This window comes from Coregonus clupeaformis, unplaced genomic scaffold (assembly GCF_020615455.1).
Source record: "Coregonus clupeaformis isolate EN_2021a unplaced genomic scaffold, ASM2061545v1 scaf0080, whole genome shotgun sequence".
In the NCBI taxonomy this organism is placed as follows: Eukaryota; Metazoa; Chordata; class Actinopteri; order Salmoniformes; family Salmonidae; genus Coregonus; species Coregonus clupeaformis.
In genome coordinates this window covers 679,275-703,955 of record NW_025533535.1, presented here as the reverse complement: position 1 = coordinate 703,955, position 24,681 = coordinate 679,275, and the positions used below count along the sequence as shown (strand labels likewise).

Below are 24,681 nucleotides of genomic sequence, written 5' to 3'. Positions count from 1 at the left end.
ACACTGTTAAAAATGACCTGTAATTTGGCATTATGTTACCAGCTACTGAGTTGCAGTAAAAATAAGTTATTGTAATTTTACATGGTAAGTATTACAGTAAAATCGTGTAAATATTATTATGTTCATGTTGTCAGATTGGACTTGATTCTGGGCAACTTTTAGCAAAATGCAGAAATGTATTCTTGCCATTAAATCTTTCATGGCCACAGCTTTTGTGGCATAGCAGGAAAATGTCTGGTTGCTGCAACCAAGCGGTTGTGAGTTCAAATCCCAGGTGAGGTTTGATCCCAAGTGTGCTCACAGTAAATCCTTTTACAAGATTTTACTATATTACTTATCCTGTAAAATTACAGTAACTTACGGCTACTGAGTTGCAGTAACAATACAGTAAATGTCATAATTTAAATAGAGTGTACTATAATCAGAATACAGCAGCATACTGTCATTTTACAGCAATAACAACTACAAGTTTTTGAATATTTACTTTATTTTTATTGCAACTTTTAGCAAAGCGCAGAATTTTTGGGGGGGCCAATTAATCTGCAGCCAATCTTTATCATGCCCAAAGACCTGGTGGGGGTAGCAGGAAATTCAGGTCATTAAATCAAGTATATTCCCAATTAATCAGCATTCAGTAGCATACTGTCCTTTTACAGCAATAACACCTTAATTCAGCTGTAAAAATGCAGTATCTTGTTGTTGTTTAAAGTACTTTTACTGCAACCAGTAGCCGGTAGTGTACCATAAAGTTACAGGAACTTTTTAACAGTTTAGCATTTCATGGAATAAAATAAAAACATTTCGGAGAGGGGAAGAACAGGATGGTTCTTCACAACTATCACAGCAGTAAATAACCCTTCCTGATACGCAAAGGAAAATGGTTACCCATATCACCCTCAGTCCTGACGAAGAACCCCTCAATAACCTTTTTTTCCTGTGTAGAGCTGTTAAAACTGAATCTTTACTCCCCCTACAGGCGGCTCTGAAGAAGTACCAGATGGAGCACAAGAGTAAAGGAGAGAGTCTGGAGAAGTGTCAGGATGAACTGAAGAAGCTACGCAGGAAGAGCCAGGGCAGCAAGAACACCTCTAAGTACGGAGACAAGGAGATGCAGGTGAGTGACTGGGGGAGGAGGGAGGAGACTGTGGGGGAGGCAGGGGGGTGTGAGGGGGGGAGAAGGTGTGTGTGTGTGTGTGTAACCCAAAGGACCTCAGGTTTGTATTGCTACTGTGACTGAACAGACAGACTGGGTCCCTAGTCAGCCTAGAGATGATGCAGTGCCAGCTGGTGGGTCAAAAGATCACCGTAGGGGAAGGTGGTGAGGACACTGCTACTGACTCTGAGCCAGAGAAATATCATACTATTGGCCACAGCCAAGCAGGTGTCGGAGATAGGTAGCCGATCAAATCCAAGAGGGGATTTAGGCTGAGCAAGTCTCTTATGGTCCCTTTCACTGAAGCAGAACACTTTGTCCATGACTAAAATGTAAAACTTGTAGTGTATTTGAGGTTTAAAAGGCTTCTGAAGTTTGTAATTTCCACTTTTAAATTTCAGACTTGATTTTCCCTTACGAAAAATTTATAAACTATTACAAAGGTGTCCATTTATTATAATCCACATAATAATTCACATTTCCTGTTGCTGCAGGATTATTTGGCTCAAATTAAGATCCTACATCTGTAGCTCTGTGACTGTGACTTGTGCTGATGTGCTGTTCTGCTACTGACTGGAGGGGTAACGCCTGGATCACATCGACAGCGTCATTGCATTTTGGTATACCAGAAGTACATTCATTTTCATGGAACACTGCGTTTGCCTTGCAGCATTGCGTTGCAGAGGCTGTTGCAGTGTGTTCTTTGTTCTGTGGATATAACCAACATATGCATCAAATTGTATGTGTAGACTTGACATAAATGGTAGCAAAAGGTAAATGTTGAACATTTGTTGAACACATATCCAGTAAAAACGTTGGATTACATAATGAAAAATTTTGACTGCAGAATCTATTACGCATCATTGATGCAATGACGCTGTTGATCTAATCGAGGCGTAAGGGAGGTTCCCTCTATTGGGCCCGGGGACTGTGGGACTCGTCTTGACCTTGCCTCAGACCGCCTAGAGCCAAGCTCACGGAGAAGAGAGAGTGGGGGGGGGGAGAGAGAGAGACAGAAAGAGAGACAGAGAGAGAGAGAAAGAGTGAGAGAGGGAGAGAAAGCGGGAGAGAAGGCGAGAGAGAAAGCAAGGGAGAGGGGGCTGCAGGGGGAGAGGCAGACTGATTTGAATGTAATGGGAATGTCACTGGTCTGCTGCCAACCCAGGAAATGGGAAATAGGAAATAGCTAATAGCTTCTGTGTTACATAACATATCAATTGGGTGTTAGATGAGCAGTGGTACATCAGTATTCATCCTGGTTTAACACCACGGTTTTCTCTCATTCCCATTTTTTTACCGATATATTTTTATTTATCGTATTGCATTTGGTGTGTGCCTGCATTAGATTTGTACAGGATTTATATTACACAGTCTTCTCTGATTCCAATTTATTTATTCAGTTGTCAGTTCAAAAATGCAACTGCCAACTTATTAAAATTGAAGTTGCATGATTGCTTGAGAATCCATTGGTTTGACATCAGAGAGATGAGTGGGAGGTACATTTATTGTAAATGTATTCTGTAGCTAAGGGCAGTAGGTTTCCCTTTGTTGAGACAGACACTGGAGATGAGTGATATCCTTATCATTCTGTCTGTCTGTCTGTCTGTCTGTCTGTCTGTCTGTCTGTCTGTCTGTCTGTCTGTCTGTCTGTCTGTCTGTCTGTCTGTCTGTCTGTCTGTCTGTCTGTCTGTCTGTCTGTCTGTCTGTCTGTCTGTCTGTCTGTCTGTCTGTCTGTCTGTCTGTCTGTCTCTCTCTCTCTCTCTCTCTCTCTCAATTCAATTCAATTCAATTCAATTTCAATTCAATTTCAATTTCAATTTAAAGGCTTTATTGGCATGGGAAACGCGTGTTAACATTGCCAAAGCAAGTGAAGTAGATAGTAAACAAAAGTGAAATAAACAATAAATATTAACAGTAAACATTACACTCAGAAGTTTCAAAAGAATAAAGACATGTCAAATGTGATATTATGTCTATTTGTGTTGTAACAATGTGCAAATAGTTAAAGTACAAATGGGAAAATAAATGAACATAAATATGGGTTGTGTTTACAATGGTGTTTGTTCTTCACTGGTTGCCCTTTTCTTGTGGCAACAGGTCACAAATCTTGCTTCTGTTATGGCACACTGTATTTCACCCAGTAGATAAGGGAGTTGATCAAAATTGGGTTTGTTTTCGAATTCTTTGTGGATCTCTGTAATCTGAGGGAAATATGTGTCTCTAATATTGTCATACATTTGGCAGGAGGTTAGGAAGTGCAGCTCAGTTTCCAGCTCACTTTGTGGGCAGTGGCACATAGTCTTCTCTTGAGAGCCAGGTCTGCCTACGGCGGCCTTTCTCAATAGCAAGGCTATGCTCACACATAGTCAAAGCTTTCCTTAAGTGTGGGTCAGTCACAGTGGTCAGGTATTCTGCCACTGTGTACTCTCTGTTTAGGGCCAAATAGCATTCTAGTTTGCTCAGTTTTTTTGTAAATTCTTTCCAATGTGTCATGTAATTCTCTTTTTGTTTTCTCATGATTTGGTTGGGTCTAATTGTGTTGTTGTCCTGGGGCTCTGTTTGTGTTTGTGAACAGCGCCCCAGGACCAGCTTGCTTAGGGGACTCTTCTCCAGTTCATCTCTCTGTAGGTGATGGCTTTGTTATGGAAGGTTTGGGAATCGCTTCCTTTTAAGTGGTTAAAAAATGAAACATCTCTTTTCTGGATTTTGATCATTAGCGGGTATCGGCCTAATTCTGCCCTGCATGCATTATTTGGTGTTTTCGTTGTACACAGAGGATATTTTTGCAGAATTTGGTGTTTGTCCCATTTTGTGAATTCTTGGTTGGTGATCGGACCCCAGACCTCACAACCATAAAGGGCAATGAGTTCTATAACTGATTCAAGTATTTTTAGCCAGATCCTAATTGGTATGTTGAATTTTATGTTCCTTTTGATGGCATAGAAGGCCCTTCTTGCCTTGTCTCTCAGATCGTTCACAGCTTTGTGTGAAAGTTACCTGTGGCGCTGATGTTTAGGCCGAGGTATGTGTCATTTTTTTCTGTGCTCTAGGGCAACGGTGTCTAGATGGAATTTGTATTTGTGGTCCTGGCACCTGGACCTTTTTTGGAACATATTTTTGTCTTACTAAGATTTACTGTCAGGGCCCAAGTCTGACATAATTTGTGCAGAAGATCTAGGTGCTGCTGTAGGCCCTCCTTGGTTGGTGACAATTGCACCAGATCATCAGCAAACAGTAGACATTTGACTTCAGATTCTATTAGGGTGAGCCCGGGTGCTGCACACTGTTCTAGTGCCCTCACCGATTCGTTGATATACAGTGAGGGGAAAAAGTATTTGATCCCCTGCTGATTTTGTACATTTGCCCACTGACAAAGAAATTATCAGTCTATAATTTTAATGGTAGGTTTATTTGAACAGTGAGAGACAGAATAACAACAAAAGATTCCAGAAAAACGCATGTCAAAAATGTTATAAATTGATTTGCATTTTAATGAGGGAAATAAGTATTTGACCCCCTCTCAATCAGAAAGATTTCTGGCTCCCAGGTGTCTTTTATACAGGTAACGAGCTGAGATTAGGAGCACACTCTTAATCTCAGTTTGTTACCTGTATAAAAGACACCTGTCCACAGAAGCAATCAGTCAATCAGATTCCAAACTCTCCACCATGGCCAAGACCAAAGAGCTCTCCAAGGATGTCAGGGACAAGATTGTAGACCTACACAAGGCTGGAATGGGCTACAAGACCATCGCCAAGCAGCTTGGTGAGAAAGTGACAACAGTTGGTGCGATTGTTCACAAATGGAAGAAACACAAAATAACTGTCAATCTCCCTCGGCCTGGGGCTCCATGTAAGATCTCACCTCGTGGAGTTGCAATGATCATGAGAATGGTGAGGAATCAGCCCAGAACTACACGGGAGGATCTTGTCAATGATCTCAAGGCAGCTGGGACCATAGTCACCAAGAAAACAATTGGTAACACACTATGCCGTGAAGGACTGAAATCCTGCAGCGCCCGCAAGGTCCCCCTGCTCAAGAAAGCACATATACAGGCCCGTCTGAAGTTTGCCAATGAACATCTGAATGATTCAGAGGAGAACTGGGTGAAAGTGTTGTGCTCAGATGAGACCAAAATTGAGCTCTTTGGCATCAATTCAACTCGCCGTGTTTGGAGGAGGAGGAATGCTGCCTATGACCCCAAGAACACCATCCCCACCGTCAAACATGGTGGTGGAAACATTATGCTTTGGGGGTGTTTTTCTGCTAAGGGGACAGGACAACTTCACCGCATCAAAGGGACGATGGATGGGGCCATGTACCGTCAAATCTTGGGTGAGATTCCCTCAGCCAGGGCATTGAAAATGGGTCGTGGATGGGTATTCCAGCATGACAATGACCCAAAACACACGGCCAAGGCAACAAAGGAGTGGCTCAAGAAGAAGCACATTAAGGTCCTGGAGTGGCCTAGCCAGTCTCCAGACCTTAATCCCATAGAAAATCTGTGGAGGGAGCTGAAGGTTCGAGTTGCCAAACGTCAGCCTCGAAACCTTAATGACTTGGAGAAGATCTGCAAAGAGGAGTGGGACAAAATCCCTCCTGAGATGTGTGCAAACCTGGTGGCCAACTACAAGAAACGTCTGACCTCTGTGATTGCCAACAAGGGTTTTGCCACCAAGTACGAAGTCATGTTTTGCAGAGGGGTCAAATACTTATTTCCCTCATTAAAATGCAAATCAATTTATAACATTTTTGACATGCGTTTTTCTGGATTTTGTTGTTGTTATTCTGTCTCTCACTGTTCAAATAAACCTACCATTAAAATTATAGACTGATCATGTCTTTGTCAGTGGGAAAATGTACAAAATCAGCAGGGGATCAAATACTGTTTTCCCTCACTGTATATGTTGAAGAGGGTGGGGCTTAAACTACATCCCTGTCTCACCCCACGGCCCCGTGGAAAGAAATGTGTGTGTTTTTTGCCAATTTTAACTGCACACTTGGTGTTTGTGTACATGGATTTTATAATGTCGTATGTTTTTCCCCCAACACCACTTTACATCAATTTATATAGCAGACCCTCATGCCAAATTGAGTCAAAAGCTTTTTTTAAATCAACAAAGCATGAGAAGACTTTGCCTTTGTTTTGGTTTGTTTGTCTGTCTCGCTCTTATTTTGCTCTCTCTTGCTGCCCTAGGCTCTGGTTACTCTGAGGAGAACGGTCACAGAAGTCTCAGTTTCTAAACAGTTGAAACAAACCACATCAGCCCATGTTTCATCCCTACAGCCTTTGGGGCATTTACAGTGTGAGCAGAGTGGTAAAGCCAATCAAACAACTCATTAGCAAGTTATAATGACAACTCTGTGAGAGTGAAAAGGTACATGGTACTGCCATGTGAAAACAAGAGAGATCCAATTGACACATAACATGTGTGCATGCCACAAGTACACACACACACACACACACACAGAGACCCCCCCACCCCCCCACAACACATACACCACTCACTCAGCTCAGTTCCCTCTGCATTTGAAACATTAGCTTGATGGCGTCAGAGCTGATGTGATGGTAGTGCATCAGAGAGAAATGCAGAGAGGCGGTGTGTGTGTTGACTACTGAGGGCCCCAGCCCCTTATGCTGATGTGGGGAGAATGAAAGAGATGCTATGGTGCCACTGCTGACGCAGTCTCTGTAGAGACAGACAGAGCAGAATGTCAGAGAGAGAGAGAGAGATCGAGAGAGGGAGGGAAAGGGGGAAAGAGGGAGAGGGGGGGGGGGGGGATCTGTGTTTGTTCTGTTCTACTGCAGTTCCGTTCTTCAATTATTCAACCGTCTCTCCCTTCCTCTTTCCCCCCCAACTCTCTCTTTCTCAATTCAATTTCAATTTAAGGGCTTTATTGGCATGGGAAACATATGTTAACATTGTCATATCAAGTGAAGTAGATAATAAACAAAAATGAAATAAACAATAAAAATTAACAGTAAACATTACACTCACAAAAGTTCCAAAATAATACAGACATTTCAAATGTGATATTATGTCTATATACAGTGTTGTAACAATGTACAAATAGTTAAGGTACAAAAGGGAAGATAAATAAACATAAATATGGGTTGTATTTACAATGGTGTTTGTTCTTCACTGGTTGCCCTTTCCTTGTGGCAACAGGTCACAAATCCTGCTGCTGTGATGACACGCTGTGGTATTCCACCTAATAGATATGGGAGTTTATCAAAATTGGGTTTGTTTTCTAATTCTTTGTGGGTCTGTGTAATCTGAGGGAAATATGTTTCTCTAATATGGTCATACATTTGGCAGGAGGTTAGGAAGTGCAGCTCAGTTTCCACCTCATTTCTCTCTCTTGCTCTCACCCTGTCTTCGTCCCTCTGTCTCTTTCCCTCTTTCTCCCACTCATTCCCTCCCTATTCCACTGTGTGATCTCTTTTCTAAATGACCTATTTCTTCTGGTCATGTTAATAGTCAGTTGGATGTAAATTGTTTAAAGTGTTTTGTAGGGAGGAACTCCACAACATCAGAGGAAGCTGTGCTCTGACAGAATCTGACAAAAGATCAAGCTTAGACCTCGGCTTGATATAATTAATTGATGATCCTTGGAATCAAGTTCCATTTGAGTCAATATTAAACTAATCTCTTTATACTGAAGGTATCAAGGAACTGACTGGTTGATGATCTAGTTTTAAAAGTTTACGTTCATGGAATGTGACATTTCCGTTGACATACTTACATTTGTATCTCGTAATGCATTTAGCTGAGGTTTGACATTTCCTTTTCAGATCTCTCTTCTCTCTCTCCATTTTTAGACTAAAGCCTGTATCAAGGGGCATAATATAAAATATCTTGGGTTATACTCTCTATTCCGAATCCTCCATTCCCCACACATGTGACTCTGTGATCGTGATCAAGTTGTGTTATATTCCTTCCTTATCCTTTGTTCTTAGCCCCCTGAAACTCCTCGAGTTAAGCCCCCTTTCTCTTCCTGTTGAATCTGCTTCCTGTCAACACAAACCAGGGGTCCCCTGCTCCCCCACCACCACCGCTAAGGCTTCTGGGTCGACTACAGTAAGATTCAGGGAGAAGGCCAGAACTTATAGGAACCTTGAATGTTTTCCCCCTCCTTGTTTTGTGAAGGACAAGAGGCAGGACTCGAGGTATTAAGGAAATACCATTGAGAGTCACCCCCAGGCTGTGTGTGGGGGGCGTGGCCTGTGTGATTGGCAGCTGAGAAAGTGCATGAGAGGACCATTAGATTTTACTGTACTGAGAGAGATCACAATATGGAGACCCCTACCAAATGCTAGATGCATTAACAGTACTGTAATTTTTCAAATAAAATGACATTACATTACATTTAAGCCGTACTTGGCAGATAAAAGCTGAAATGCTGCTATCACAAATGGAACAGTGAGTAGAGAACATGTACTTTAATGTACTGTCGGCCTATATCAAGCATCTAATGTACGGCCTGTACTGTTCAGCATCTTTTTTTTCCTTTATTTATTTGTTCTTATATAAACTGTACTGGGGATATGTAGTTGGTGACATAATAATGTGCAGGTGCTCAACATGCAGTAGGCTGTAGCCTCTTGATGCTACAGGTATTCGTACAGAATGTTCACGGCAGACAACAATATTGTGTGAGAAGCAACATGTCATGTCTGTAGGTTGGATGTTGTAGAGCTTGTCAAAAATAAGCACGACGCAACACGGAGTGCCTGGATACAGTCTTTAGCCGTGGTATATTGGCCATATATCACAAACCCCAAGGAGACTTATTGCTATTATAAACTGGTTACCAACGTAATTAGAGCCGTAAAAATTAATATTTTGTCTGATATACCACAGCTTTCAGCCAATCAGCATTCAGGGCTCGAACCAACGAGTTTATAAATACTAATATAGTATAATACAGTATAGCATAAATAAAGTAGTAAATACTGTATATATATATATTGTCGTATATCAGGCTGCCATTAGCGCCCATGCTCTTGTGTCCATTGTGTGAATGTTGTGGAGTGAGACAGACACCAGGCCTATAGTGGAAAGAAGACTGGTTTGGCAGCTCCATACTGATACCCTACTACTGCTTTCTAGTTATGCTGTAAACGCCTGACTGACGGACTGACTGATTGACCTTTTGTTTACATGGTGTACAAGTTCAAAGTAAGGGTGTGTCTGGAAGGATCTATAATTACCAGGAATTACCCTTGTTTGGTTCCGCCCATAAACACACACTGTAGTACATGACAGGTAAACAAAACATGGCTATCCTATACTACTACTACTACCCCAGAAGTTTAGCCTACTCAAACACCCGGCTCAAACAGAGAGGGATGCTATGTTAGCTAGCTGGCTATGGCTATCCTACACTGGACTCTTCCAAGTCAAGGTAAGCTTTTGCTTTTATTAATTTATTGCCACCGGGGCCCGCCGATGTAACTGCTAAACTGCTTTCTGACTGTATTGCTTGATTGTAGCGGGTTTAGTTCTAGTAGTTCTAGTTGACTATGACATGAAAACGATGCAAGCTGTGTGTAGTAGGCTGTGTGTAGTGGTTAGCGGTCATGATATGAAGGTTTGACTTGGAAAGGTTTTTTCGCCTGTTCACAGACAGCTGAAATGTTGTGCACTGAAGTCCACAAGTGAAGGGAAAAGATGAGAGGAGGAGAGCACATAGATAGTTGCGAGAAGGAATTAAATATACAACGAGCAAAGTGATCATGCTGTTTTTATGTGGCTGCTATGAAAGTGAACTGTTTGTATGTGATCAGGGGTGTATTCATTCCGCCGATTCTGTTGAAAAACTTTTCTTAAACGGAAGCAAACCGAACGAAATGGGGATGAACAAGGCTAGGTTGTAGCAACCTTATGATGGGTACAGGGAAAATATGAGTATAATTTAGTAGCCTAAACCTATCGATGTTACATTGAGCTGGGTGAATGGAATATGAATGACAGTCATCCAATATGCTGTAATAGAAATAAGGCCATGCTCATAATATATTTAATCATCCTCATCTTTAAAACAGTACCGACCACCACTAGTCAGGATGATGGATTATCTTGGCAAAAGAGAAATGCTCACTAACAGGGATGTAAATACATTTGTGATATGAGAGAAATAAGCTTTTTGTGCGTATGGAACATTTCTGGGATATTTTATTTCAGCTCATGAAACATGGGACCAACACTTTACATGTTGCGTTTATATTTTTGTTCAGTATAGATGACGTCGCACATGCCGTAGAGAAAATGTGAGTATCATGTAGTAGCCTAAACCTATCGATGTTATATTGAGCTGGGTGAATGGAATATGAATGACAGTCATCCAATATGCTGTAATAGAAGTAAGGCCATGCCCATACATTTTTCTATCATCCTCCCTCATCTTAAACGGCATCGACCACCACTGCTTTCTTTGTATGTCTCTTTCTATATACAGTGCATTCGGAAAGTATTCAGACCCCTTGACTTTTTCCACATTTTGTTACGTTACAGCCTTATTCTAAAATGAATCCCCCCCTCATCAATCTACACAAAATACCCCATTTATGACAAAGCAAAAACAGGTTTTTAGAAGAAAAATAATCATTTTAAAAATACCTTATTTACATAAGTATTCAGACCCTTTGCTATGTGACTCGAAATTGAACTTTTTGGCCTGAATGCCAAGTGTCAAGTCTGGAGGAAACCTGGCACCATCCTGGCACGTTTTTCAGTGGCAGGGATTGGGAGACTAGTCAGGATCGGGGGAAAGATGAACAGAGCAAAGTACAGAGACATCCTTGATGAAAACCTGCTCCAGAGCACTCAGGACCTCATACTAGGGGTGAAGGTTCACCTTCCAACAGGACAACGACCCTAAGCACACAGCCAAGACAACGCAGGAGGGGCTTCGGGACAAGTCTCTGAATGTACTTGAGTGGCCCAGCCAGAGCCCGGACTTGAACCCGATCGGACATCTCTGGAGACCTGAAAATAGCTGTGCAGCGACTCTCCCCATCCAACCTGACAGAGCTTGAGAGGATCTGCAGAGAAGAATGGTAGAAACTCCCCAAAGGTGTGCCAAGCTTGTAGCGTCATAACCAAGAAAACTTGAGGCTGTAATCGCTGCCAAAGGTGCTTCGGCAAAGTACTGAGTAAAGGGTCTGAATACTTATGTAAATGTATATTTCAGTTAAATTTGCAAACATTTTTAAAAACCTGTTTTTGCTTTGTCATTCTGTGGTATTGTGTGTAGATTGATGAGGGAAATAATCCATTTAATCAATTTTTAGAATAAGGCTGTAACGTAAGAAAATGTGGAAAAAGTCAAGGGGTCTAAATACTTTCCGAATGCACTGTATACCTCTTTTTTTCTACCTCCCCTACATCCTCTCCCCATCCCCTACTTTCTCAGTAGTTTACATCCAACACACTGTTATCTCTATCGATTCTCAACCTCTATTTCTATCTCTCTATCTCTCTATATAGCTGTGTCCACCATCTCTCTCACTTTACCTCTATCTCTCTATGTAGCTCTCTGTGTCCACCATCTCTCTCACTTTACCTCTGTCTCTCTATATAGCTCTCTGTGTCCCCAATCTCTCACACTTTACCTCTATCTCTCTATATAGCTCTCTGCGTCCACCATCTCTCTCACTTTACCTCTATCTCTCTATGTAGCTCTCTGCGTCCCCCATCTCTCTCACTTTACCTCTATCTCTCTATGTAGCTCTCTGTGTCCCCAGTCTCTCTCACTTTACCTCTATCTCTCTATGTAGCTCTCTGTGTCCCCCATCTGTCCATGAGATGGGTGCTTTAGCATGCTATCATGCTATCATTCCCCTCTCTCTCAGTCACAGCAGGGTAGCCATATTTGTAGGCCTCATTACCCAGCAGCACCAACTGGGCTTCCCCCACTGCTTTTATTTCCTGATCCTTCTCTGTGGACTTTCTGTTCTTTTTCCCAGCATGTGTGGGTACCAGGTACAGGTAGTCCTTCTCTTTGATAGGTGTGTGTGTGTTATGTGATATCTGTGGTGTAATTGACACAGTCGCTCCTTGGTGTTTTCGTCGACGACACAGCGTACATACTGTACATCACACATCAGAAACGTGTGACAGATGAGAGAGAGAGAGAGAGAGAGAGATGCTTGTTGCAACAGGAGAGCGCTGACTGCACTGACATCCTCTCATCATAATCCAATGACTCAGTTAGTTATTTTTCAAAGGAGAGATGTGGCAGACCTTTACAATGCCGAAGCAGGACCGGCGCCAGAACGAATCAGTTGGACGGGCCTCTGAGGCGGGCACATTTTTTCACGGGACACCTCCTATGTGTGCACACGCTTGCACGTTCACGATTTTTTTAAATGCGTGTTATAGTAAAGACCATAGGCAGCTCGTGAGTTAGAATTTTTGGGAAGCTTGCAATTTATCCTACCATTTCTACCAATCTGCGTGACAGTTATGATTATTATATTTTTTCTCAAAATCATTGTCACGTGGTTAATCATGAAAATCTAAAGTAAAATGATAAAAATCTAAAAATTCAAATTCAACTGAGGCGAGAGCACCAGCCTCTGCCATATGGAAACATTGATACACTGTGTCTATAGCTAAAGAAATGAGCACATAGAACTCAGAGGTAGCGGGAGGCCTATAACTTCCATCGTCAACTAAGTAAAATACATAGGCATAAAGACAGTAAAAAATATCCAGATGAAAAGTCTGGTTCTTTCAATCACATTCATCTCTCTACTCCACCTCCCTGCCTCCCTTTGACCTGAGCTATTGCTAGTGAAGTGCAACATTGTATCAAATCATCAACTGGGTTTGGCCAGAAGCTGTCGCTAGCGAACTTGAAACATAGTATCAACTAGCCTAGCCTAGACAAGTGAGCTCTGGACAGACAGCTGTTTTTTATGATGTTTCCACTGGATATATGGGATCATCAGATCATGATATTTTGTCCTTTCACACTGAGGCTTGGTGATTATGGAGGCCAGGAGTGTTGAACAGATTTTCCAAATACTGAGGAATTATCATGGATGTTAAAAATACAGACTTTGTTTACAATGTGTGAGGTGAAGGAAAAATGACTGAGAAGCTCAGCTTATTAGTGGTGGGCGTGGTGAGTTAAGACAATCAGCCAAATCGGCACTTTCCTACATTTGCACGCAGCAGGCCAGCTAAATGACTGCAATTAATACATGCATTAACAGAAATTAATGTGACCAAATGACATGGATTAACAGTACATTTACTATACCTACTGGTGACATATGTAATGGGGAATTGATCAAAAAAATAAACAATAAAAGGGCAAACACTTTACAGAATGAAACAATGAATGCGCAATAATTGGCGGGAAACAGCTGAGTGCATTCTGGAGAGCTGAGTGCATTCTGGAGAGAGACAGGCCATATCTTCGCCACACACCCCTCCCCATGTTCTTGTTGCAACATTTGAAATTATACCCAAGACACATTATCTTCACACATATTTTAGATGCTTTTCACTGACAGCCGCAACTCAACCAGCTAGACCTATTGCCACGAGCACTACCCAAATTGCTGGCTTCCCAAATAGGCATAGGCCTACACACTTGTGATTTGAAACAATCCACAGCTACTATGTTTTTTTAAGAGGCTAATGATCCTCTGTGGCTAAGTCGTGCTCTCTGGTAAAGTATTTTGAATGTTTTTATTTAGACAGGAGTAATTATATAATTTGGGCAAAACATCTATTTACTTTAGGGGAAGCCAGCATTCTAACAGAGCACTGTGCACCCTCCGACTTTCCTTTCCAATTCGCGATAGGCTGAAACCAGAGATCTGTATATAATCTGCTCACATCTCTGCCCTAACAATGGGTGTCATTGTCCCAATGGTGGGTAGGCAGTTGACAAACTTAGGTCTGCATATTATGCCCATAGAAACGCATTGGACTTATTCTGGACAGATTTTGGCGAGAGTGAGCCCTCTCACTTTGCCTCTTCCTCTCTGCTGAAACTCTCTCACCGGAGTGAGCGAAACAGCGCCCCTCTGTCTTACTATATGTAGCCCATGTATCTGATTCTGTCTGGACAGAAATAGTATGACATGCCATGCTCTTTTGGTCAAGACAGCATCAGATACATGGCCAGTATGTGTAGGCCATGAATCTGATGCTGTCTTGACCAAAAGAGCATGGCATGTCATACTATTTCTGTCCAGACAGAATCAGATACATGGGCTACATATAGTAAGACAGAGGGGCGCTGTTTCGCTCACTCGGATGCTTTATCTAAGATTGATGTGTCTTTCTGTCGGCGCGCGTCTCGGTCAAATAAATGATCAATATTTCAGTATTTTATTTGGACAGGCAAGGAGGTACGGTAGGGCGGGCCAGGCCCCCTAAGGGCCGCCCATAACACCGGCCCTGTGCCGAAGTACAGTGCATTCCAATGAATACATGCTTTTTCTGGACAGAATGTACTTCCCTATTAACACATGGGCGTATCTGAAACAAATCTGTAAAAATTATTTGATGAAGCTTTTGAATCTGGCCTTATACATAACAGAAATATATGTCAAATCAGGTAATGCCAAATTTAAGTCTGAATTAAGTATGCTTTCAAGTGATTGAAATGTATCTTACAGGTAAAATTCAGGAAGGAAGATCATCAGGAAATGAGTGTGTATTTAATCTTTCTTAGAACAGAAGATATGTTCCTGAGAGTCTTAGCTTTCAGGAATGGGGTCATAATTGCTAATAGCCCAAACTGTTCCAAGGCTGGAGCCAAATTCATAGCAAATATATCACAATTACATTCAATTCCTTTTCCCCAGTCATTCTGTGCTGTTTTGTCAAAGTCCCTTCTAATGAGTCATGTGCAACTTGTGAACGTTGTAGAGGGGAAAAGAAGGCACATATATGTTCCTGAGAGTCTTAGCTTCCATTTGGGGGTCATAAATAATAGCCCAAACCGTTCACATGCTAGAGCCAAATTCATAGGAAGAAAAACAAATTCAACATGCCACACTGGCTTTATAAACCGCTGGGTGCAGAGTCAAACAACCTGCCCACCCGTTCCGAGGCGTCTGCATGGTCATAAAGCACACCGGCGCCAGTTTCTTTTTTTTTTTACAGATTGCAATTTCACAATTCTTCGACCATCAAAAGGTTCGGGGCTGGGTCAAAGTCATTCGGGGCTGCAGCTCCGGAAGCCCTTCCCTAACGACGCCGATGGAAAGAACCCCAGTTATTTGAAAATAACATTATCCTCCTTGTCGTTCCATCAACCTGAACTGAAAGTTAATTAAGCTCCTGAAGGGTTTTTCCTTTCTCTGTTCTTTGTAATCAGTCTACATATACACAGGTGAGAGAGAAGAGAGAACGGCTGGGCATCTGTGTGTTAGTCTCCTCTTCTTAATTATCTCTGAGTCATTAGGCTCGTTACAGAAAGCAGAGGCCACAGTCACAATGGTAAAGAGGGAGGGAGGGATCCTATTGTGTAACAGTCTCAGAGAAGAAACACTTTGAAGTGGATAGTATCTTCATACAGGTATCATATAGCATCTCTGACTGTGCTTTATCGTTCTGAACTTTATCATTCTGAGGGGCGGAGGGAGAGAGGGAGGGACAGAGAGATGAAGGGGAAATGGAAAGCTCCAGGGTAGCAGTGTGGGGAGTGGTAAATTGGAAGCTGTGAATTTTCAGTAAACACCTGCTCGCATTGCCTAAATGAGTTCTGTAATGAGGCTGAAATTTCCATCTGCGACCCCTGTGTGTGTGTGTGTGTGTGTGCGCATTTGTGTGTGTGCATGCATGCATTTGTGTGTGTGCGTGTGCATATGTGTATCTCCCTGATGTGAGCTTAGAGGATCAAGCCTCACAAGTGTTTTTGTGGATTTTAGTCAAGGATTCAACAAGGATTTGTTTGTAGGCCTTTGTCTGGTTGTTGACGACTACTGTTTGGATGAGAGAGTTTTCAGGACGAGTCTCGTTGTACCTCTATGGTGACAAAGGATGAACTCAATTTGTTCTTGTCTTAGGCTGAGCTCTGTGTCATCAACATCATTAGCAACTAATGCTACATTATAAACTGCGTGGTTTGAGCCCTGAATGCTGATTGGCTGAAAGCTGTGGTATAATTACTATTGTAATTACATTGGTAACCAGTTTATAATAGCAATAAGGCACCTCTGGGGTTTGTGGTATACGGCCAATATACCACGGCTAAGGGCTGTATCCAGGCACTCCGCGTTGCGTCATGCGTAAGAACAGCCCTTAGTCGTGGGATATAGGCCATATACCACACCCCCTCGGGCCTTATTGCTTAAATGACTCTGCTTGTATTGGCCATTTTGTTCTAATCAGGCAGGGAATTAGTACTCCATTGTGTACCACTAGGGAGTTAGTGCTCCATTGTGTACCACTCACTGTTTAGCAGTGAATCAGAATGTATAGAATGTTTACATGCTATTCTATTTTAATATTTTCCCCACTGGTTTAGCTGCTGACACCTTATTCTAGTGCCACACAAGGTGACGCGTACTGTACATTTAGTTAGCTAAATTCAATCTATCAACTGCTTGAGTCAGTTTAGGTGGGAAGATTCAAGCAGACACAAATGTTGCTCCTATGTACATACTGTGTCTAGGATATAAGACAATACTAACCTTAACCATTAAGACATAAACACACACACACACACACATACACACACACATACACACACACACAAAACTGACCTTAGATCAGTGTCAAGAGTCTAGACCTAGGGGCAACTTCATGATACGCTATCCTTATGGTTTCTGCTCATTCCGTCCCCCTGCTCCTCCTCTCTCTTTTTTCTCTCCTCAGTATGTTGAGACCATCAGCAGCAAGCAGAGCGACCTGGACCAGTACACAGCAGAGGGCTACAAGAATGCACTGTCAGAGGAGAGGAGGAGGTACTGTTTCCTGGTGGACAGACAGTGTGCCGTGGCCAAGAACAACAGCTCCTACCACAGCAAAGTGAGCAAAGTCTGACTTTTCCCTTTTCATCTACAGGTCAACAGTTTCTGTACCTAGGGTTGCAAAATCCTGGAAACTCCCCTGGTTACAATCAGAAGGGATTAGGCAGGGAGGAAGTCCTCCAATCAGAATTTCAGGAAAAACTTGGAATTTGGGGAAAGTTAATGACATTTTTCAACCCTACACTATCTAGAAGGTGCTATCTAGAGACTGAGCAGTGGGATGAGATAGGTGGAGAGGTGGAGGAGGAGAAAAAAGGAGAGGAGGGGGTGAGGAGGAGAAGATGGGGGGAGACTGAGCAATGGAAAGAGAGAGGTGGAGAGGGTAGGAAGGGAAGAGGTTGCGCAGTGTCCCACTTCCACAAGTACACTTAGTCCAGACGTGAATCACCAGGGAGAGAGTGTGTGGGGGCTGACTGTCTATAGACAATACTGATGTGCTGACAGAGAAAGAGAAGAAAGAGAGAGAGAGGAAGAGAGAGAGGAATGGAGAGGAAAGAGAGCGAGAGGAAGAGAGAGAGATTGAGATCAAGGGAAGGGGGAAGAGAGCGGAGAGGGAGAGAAAGGAGGGGGAGAGAAAAATAGGTTGGAAGCAATTTCGAAAGACGCAGTGAAAAGGGAAATATGGAGAACGAGAGATTGTATATGAAAAGAGTTTGTAGGGAGGCAAAGACAGAACGATTGAGGGCGTATTGTGTGAGTCACTTAGGAGGAGTGGGCGAGAGAGGACCCACTCTTCAGACAGGTTCTCCCTCCCTCTCCCTCTCTCTGTCTCTCTCTCTTGCTCTCTCTCTCTCTCTCTCTCTCTCTCTCTCTCTCTCTCTCTCTCTCTCTCTCTCTCTCTCTCTCTCTCTAGTCCACACTGTAGAACACTCCAACTTAATACGGTATGGTCGTGCCCTCCTTGTATAAGACAGCCATAATGAAGGTGACAGAGCAGGAGCAGGGGAACCGAACCGAACAGGTTGAAGAAGTGTATTGAGATGAAAGATGAAGAGGCAGGCCATCTGCCAGTGGAGTCTATATCATCTCCCCACAGGCCACACTCCCACGCACACGACACGCGGTACATTACCTAGCCGATACTGCCAACTGGGAGCTTAGTCACCTACTGGCACTGCTACCCGGTCCACCAACAGAGAGAGACCAAGGAGGATCACTCTGACTGGTACACAGAAAACAATATGGAAGAAAACATGGATAGACACATTTACAGTTGAAGTCGGAAGTTTACATACACTTAGGTTGGAGTCATTAAAACTAGTTTTTCAACCACTCCACAAATGTCTTGTTAACAAACTATAGTTTTGGCAAGTCGGTTAGGACATCTACTTTGTGCATGATACAAGTAATTTTTCCAACAATACTTTACAGACAGATTATTTCACTTATAACACACTGTATTACAATTCCAGTGGGTCAGAAGTTTGCATACATTAAGTTGACTGTCCCTTTAAACAGCTTGGAACATTTCAGAAAATGATGTCATGGCTTTAGAAGCTTCTGATAGGCTAATTGACATCATTTGAGTCAATTGGAGGTGTACCTGTGGATGTATTTCAAGGCCTACCTTCAAACTCAGTGCCTCATTGCTTGACATCATGGGAAAATCAAAAGAAATCAGCCAAGACCTCAGGAAAAAAAAATGGTAGACCTCCACAAGTCTGGTTCATCCTTGGGAGCAATTTCCAAACACCTGAAGGTACCACATTCATCTGTACAAACAATAGTACGCAAGTATAAACACCATGGGACCACGTAGCCGTCATACCGCTCAGGAAGGAGACGCGTTCTGTCTCCTAGAGATTGTGATGCCACGAGAGGCTACCGCTTCCAGCGGGATTGCCCAAGTAGTGCAAGGAGTCCAGGTTCAACCAAAACAAGGATTTTATTAAAGGTCTTCGGCAACTAACGAAATTATAACACAATTCTCTTCTTCCTCCAACCCACCCTCCAGACCGTGTCTCTTCCCTTCCAAAACAACTCCAGCCCATCAGCCCCTGATTGGTTTCAGCTGCGTGGGAAGATTGGCCACAGAGGGTTGGAGTTCCCGACCATACCAGCAGATGGAGCCATAGCTGTCTGGGTTTGCAGCCATCTCAGGGGGATGTAACGTCCCTCCAGGACACAGCCTCTCGTGACATCACACATCCCCCTCCTCGGGACCGACGTCCTCGTCGGGGTAAAGGCAGCGAAGAAGGCATCACGCCGGGAGAGGGCGTCCGCATTGCCGTGGTGCTTGCCAGACTGCTCTCTCTTCAACTCCTCCAACTCTAGGACCAGGGACTCAGCCTCCTGTTGTCTCTCCTTGAGTTTCTTACTGAACGCATCAGCCTTGGTTTTAGCAGAGTTTAGCTTCTGTTGAGCAGCTTTCAGTTCCTTCTCTCTCTCTGCCTCCGCATTCTTCATCTTGTTCTCCAACACCTTGTACTTCTCCTCTGCCTTTTCTGGACCTCCTTACTACTGCGCAGGGTCTCCTCACACTCCTCGATGGTCCTGCGCAGCCTCTCCAGCTCCTCCTGTTGCTTATGGAAGGAGCTCTGTTGGAGTTTAGCCTGGAGGATATCTAACTCTTCTGTCTTCATGTCTAACTGTTGCTTTAACAAACGATACCTCTCAGCGGTCCCCTTCAGACCAGACAGTTCTTTGTCCAGATTCTGTAGCTCCGTCTCTGTGTCGGTCTGGGCACCTGCCATCCCTATCAGAGCCCGGGCGGGAGTGAGTAATTCGGAGGATTGCACCGGAGCCTTCCCAGGATGAGTCTTGCCTCTCCGTTTCCGAGGTACTCGGGTTATCCTCTCCTGAGACTCTCTCCAGAGTGGGTAAAAGGCTGGGCAGTCTCGTCCAATTAGGACAGGGACGGGGAGGGAATCAACCACCCCGCGCCGTCGTGTGTATGGTTCCCCGTGTGCTGGTCATTGTAAGTTCAGTAATGGGGTATTCTCTGGTGTCCCCATGGACACAGGAAACTGGGAGGACTTTCCCCGGGGTCAGACACGTTGGGCCCACCAAATCCTTACGCACCAGGGTGGCCCGGCTACCAGAATCCAGTAAGGCCTCCACATCATGGTGATTCACAGTTACCGGGCAGGTGGGGGGGTCGATCTGGGCCGCCATCTACGACTCCCAAGAGCGAGGCAAAACGGTGTGTGGGTGCTGAGCTGGAGGACTCCGCAGTGGGCATAGGTTCATCGGCTGGTTTCCCACACTGCCAGGAGATATGTCCCATCTCCCCACACCGGTAACACTGTCGAGTTTCCCCCTCCTGGTGTACTCTTCTTGGACCCGCCTGGTTTCTGGCTCCCCCTGGAGCCGGGATAAGTCCTGACGTGGCTGGGTTCGAGACCTTGGGGGTCCTTTGGACGGGTTCTTCCCATTTGTGGTGGGGCCGCCCTCCTGGGGTCTTTTCGGGAAGCATTCAGCATCTCCGCTGTGGCCTGGTACTTTTCCACAGCTTCCACGGTCAGATCAGCCGTGGTCAAGGCCTGTTGACTGATGAACCGTTTTTGCCTCATAAGGCAGGGCGCGTAGGTAACGATCCACCACAACGGCCTCCACCACCGCCGCTGCTGTATTCCTCTGCGGATCCAGCCATTTCCTTGCGATTCGGACAAGTTCATGCATCTGCGCCCGAGGAGGTTGGTCTGGTTGGAAGGTCCAGCTGTGAAAGCGCTGGGCCATACCAAACTTTGTGAGTCCATATCTGCTGAGGATCTCAGACTTCAGGGCATCATAGTCAGTAACCTGGTCAGGGCCCAGGTCCCGGACAGCATTCAGCGATTCCCCGGTTAGAAAGGGGGCTAACAGACCAACCCACTGTTGCTTGGGCCAGGCTTCCCTAGTGGCCGTGGCCTCAAATGCATGCAGGTATGCCTCAATGTCATCGGTAGCTCCCATCTTAGATATAAAGTCACTTGCCTTTATTGGGCGGGTATTTTGGACCACCCTCTGTCTCTGCAACTGCAATTCCTCTGCCTTCAGAAGGTTGGCTTTCTTTTGCTCCTCCAAGAGAGCCACGTTTGCTTGCATCTGGGCTTGCTGGCCAGCAACAAGGGCTTTCAATATGTCCTCCATTTCAGTCGGGCGGGGAGCCTACGGCCAACTTGGAAAACTGGGTGATCAAACCTTCGGTATCCTCCTCTGACATGCACTATTAACGCTGAGCGTGCCCGTATTCTCCACCATCTGTGATGCCACGAGAGGCTACCGCTTCCAGCGGGGATTGCCCAAGTAGTGCAAGGAGTCCAGGTTCAACCAAACAAGGATTTTATTAAAGGTCTTCGGCAACTAACGAAATTATAACACAATTCTCTTCTTCCTCCAACCCACCCTCCAGACCGTGTCTCTTCCCTTCCAAAACAACTCCAGCCCATCAGCCCCTGATTGGTTTCAGCTGCGTGGGAAGATTGGCCACAGAGGGTTGGAGTTCCCGACCATACCAGCAGATGGAGCCATAGCTGTCTGGGTTTGCAGCCATCTCAGGGGGATGTAACGTCCCTCCAGGACACAGCCTCTCGTGACATCACAAGATGAACGTACTTTGGTGCGAAAAGTGCAAATCAATCCCAAAACAACAGCAAAGGACCTTGTGAGGATGCTGGAGGAAACAGGTACAAAAGCATCTACATCCACAGTAAAACGAGTCCTATATCGACATAACCTGAAAGGCCGCTCAGCAAGGAAGAAGCCACTGCTCCAAAACCGCCATAAAAAAGCCAGACTACGGTTAGCAACTGCACATGGGGACAAAGATCATACTTTTTGGAGAAATGTCCTCTGTCTGATGAAACAAAAATAGAACTGTTTGGCCATAATGACCATCATTATGTTTGGAGGAAAGGGGGGAACGCTTGCAAGCCGAAGAACACCATCCCAACCGTGAAGCATGGGGGTGGCAGCATCATGCTTTGGGGGTGCTTTGCTGCAGGATGGACTGGTGCACTTCACAAAATAGATGGCATTATAAGGAAGGAAAATTATGTGGATATATTGAAGCAACATCTCAAGACATCAGTCAGGAAGTTAAAGATTGGTCGCAAATGGGTCTTCCAAATGGACAATGACCCCAAGCATACTTCCAAAGTTGTGGCAAAATGGCTTAAGGACAACAAAGTCAAGGTATTGGAGTGGCCATCACAAAGCCCTGACCTCAATCCTATAGAAAATGTGTGGGCAGAACTGAAAAAGCGTGTGCAAGCAAGGAGGCCCCATAGGAGGCGCACAATTGGTCCAGCATCGTCCGGGTTTGGCCAGTGTAGGCCGTAATTGGAAATAAGAATTTGTTCTTAACTGACTTGCCTAGTTAAATAAAGGTAAAATTAAAAATTAAAAATTAAAAAACCTGACTCAGTTACATCAGCTCTGTCAGGAGGAATGGGCCAAAATTCACACAACTTATTGTGGGAAGCTTGTGGAAGGCTACCCAAAACGTTTGACCCAAGTTAAATAATTTAAAGGCAATGCTACCAAATACTAATTGAGTGTATGTAAACTTCTGACCCACTGGGAATGTGATGAAAGAAATAAAAGCTGAAATAAATCATTCTCTCTACTATTATTCTGACATTTCACATTCTTAAAATAAAGTGGTGATCCTAACAGACCTAAGACAGGGAATTTTTACTAGGATTAAATGTCAGGAATTGTGAAAAACTGAGTTTAAATGTATTTGGGTAAGGTGTATGTGAACTTCCGACATCAACTGTATGTATGCTATGGACAGAGACAAATAGTAACAAAGATTGAGGGATATGTCACTTCGATAAATACTGTCTGACAGTCAAACAAACTTCATTGGTATTTGGTATGAATGGGCACACTCAAGGTGCTATTTAGAACCTAAATGTGTTCTTCTGCTGTCCTCATAGGAGAACCCTTTTTATTAACCATTTTTTCTAAGAGTGAAGTTTATGGAGAAACCTGGCAACCCTGCTGAATATTATAGCCTGTGTTACACTCAGAAAGCTTTAATGAATGGAGGTGGGGGTAAAACTGATCAGCAGTAAGCTAAAGCAGGAAACCCAGAGCTGGGGAGAGAGCTGGAGGAAAGGCCTGGAGGCTACAGATGGTGTCGCAGGCGGCCGCCCCCCTGCCTTGAGTGTTATAATCCTGGGAGGCTGCTGGTGGACAGCTTTGCGATGAAACGGCTGCTAGACTGGTAATGAGGCTGCTTCAGCTCCCCGGTCAACAGATACTGTAGAAGAGCTGTCAGAGCTGAGAGAGAAGGAAGTCTTGGTTTGGTGATATGGCAGATATGACAGAGGGTGTTAAAAAAAGGGTGTGAGGTGAAGCACTCTCTCTCTCTCTCGCTCTCTCTCTCTCTCTCTCTCTCTCTCTCTCTCTCTCTCTCTCTCTCTCCCTCCCTCTCTCTGGGATGTGATAATGTAGTTATGTTCTCAAGCAGTGAAAAAAATATTTGTTAAACAGTTTCTCCTGAACTTTATAACCCTATAGTCTTCTGAAAAATCTCCTTAGATATACACATACCTCACATCACTTACCTTTTGAGCGGGTTCAAAGGAACACCTTGTTAATCAATCCTCTTCTCTCACCAGAACATCTCGATATTCACCTATCTCACCCCTACACAATGTCTCACCTTTCTTTATTTACCTCTCTTCTCCAGGGTAAGGACCTTCTAGCCCAGAAGATCCCAGCATGGCAGCAGGCGTGTGCTGACCCTACCAAGCTGCCTGACCGTGCCTTGCTCCTGGCCCAGCAGATGACCTCTGCAGGGGGTACCCTGGGGTCCAGCTCCCACACCCACCACAGCTCCAAGGGCAACCTGCTCATCTCTGACCCTATCCCCGGGGCCAAGCCTCTGCCTGTACCCCCAGAGCTGGCTGCACTCATGGCCCAACAGGTGGGTCACTGTTACTATGATGTTACTGTGCTATTATGTGCTATGGTATTACACATCTATTACTAGAGTATGACCCAATGGTGAGCTACAGATGTAGGATCTTAATTTGATCACTCTTTTGTTGCTGAGAATTTTCCTGCACAGCAGGAAATGCTAACTTGTAGTGTATTCAAGGTTTAAAAAGGCTTCTAAAGTTTGTAATTTGATTTGATTTGCACTCATAGAAATTGTAGCAACCCCTACAAAAAAATGTACATGAATTATACTTCACATAATAATTCACATTTCCTGTTGCTGCAGGATCATTTTCCTGCTGTAGCAAACTGGCTGAAATTAAGATCCTACATCTATAGAGCTGCTATGGTTTTTCAGCCCTATTGGTGTGGAGAAACATTCAGTGAATCTATTGTTGCTTATCATCACTAATTGTGTTTTTGATTATGAAGCTTTGAAGAGCTGTGTGTGAGTGCCTGCGTGCTTGAGTGCTTGTGTACAAACCTCTGTATCAGTGTGTTGCATCAGTGTTTGAGTGGGTATTCTTGAGTCTTGAAGCACACAGCAGGTTTGTGGGCTGCGGCTCCAATCAACTAACCTTAATTAAATTAACACCACCAGCTTGTCGTCAGCCAGGTTGTTCAAGATTGACGTCGAAATTGGACTTCT

At 44.0% G+C, this 24,681-nt stretch overlaps 1 protein-coding gene across 5 annotated transcripts in view; it reads left to right on the top strand.

The window, feature by feature from the left end:
- baiap2b (BAR/IMD domain containing adaptor protein 2b) overlaps positions 1 to 24,681 on the top strand; it is a 155,966-nt gene that overhangs the window by 94,586 nt on the left and 36,699 nt on the right. For all 5 annotated transcript variants that reach the window (XM_045213148.1, XM_045213146.1, XM_041889033.1 and 2 more), the window contains 3 exons: positions 977 to 1,114; positions 17,005 to 17,157; positions 23,782 to 24,018. In XM_045213148.1, the coding sequence (XP_045069083.1) occupies positions 977 to 1,114; positions 17,005 to 17,157; positions 23,782 to 24,018 (528 nt within the window). The remainder of the gene's footprint in view (positions 1 to 976; positions 1,115 to 17,004; positions 17,158 to 23,781; positions 24,019 to 24,681) is intronic.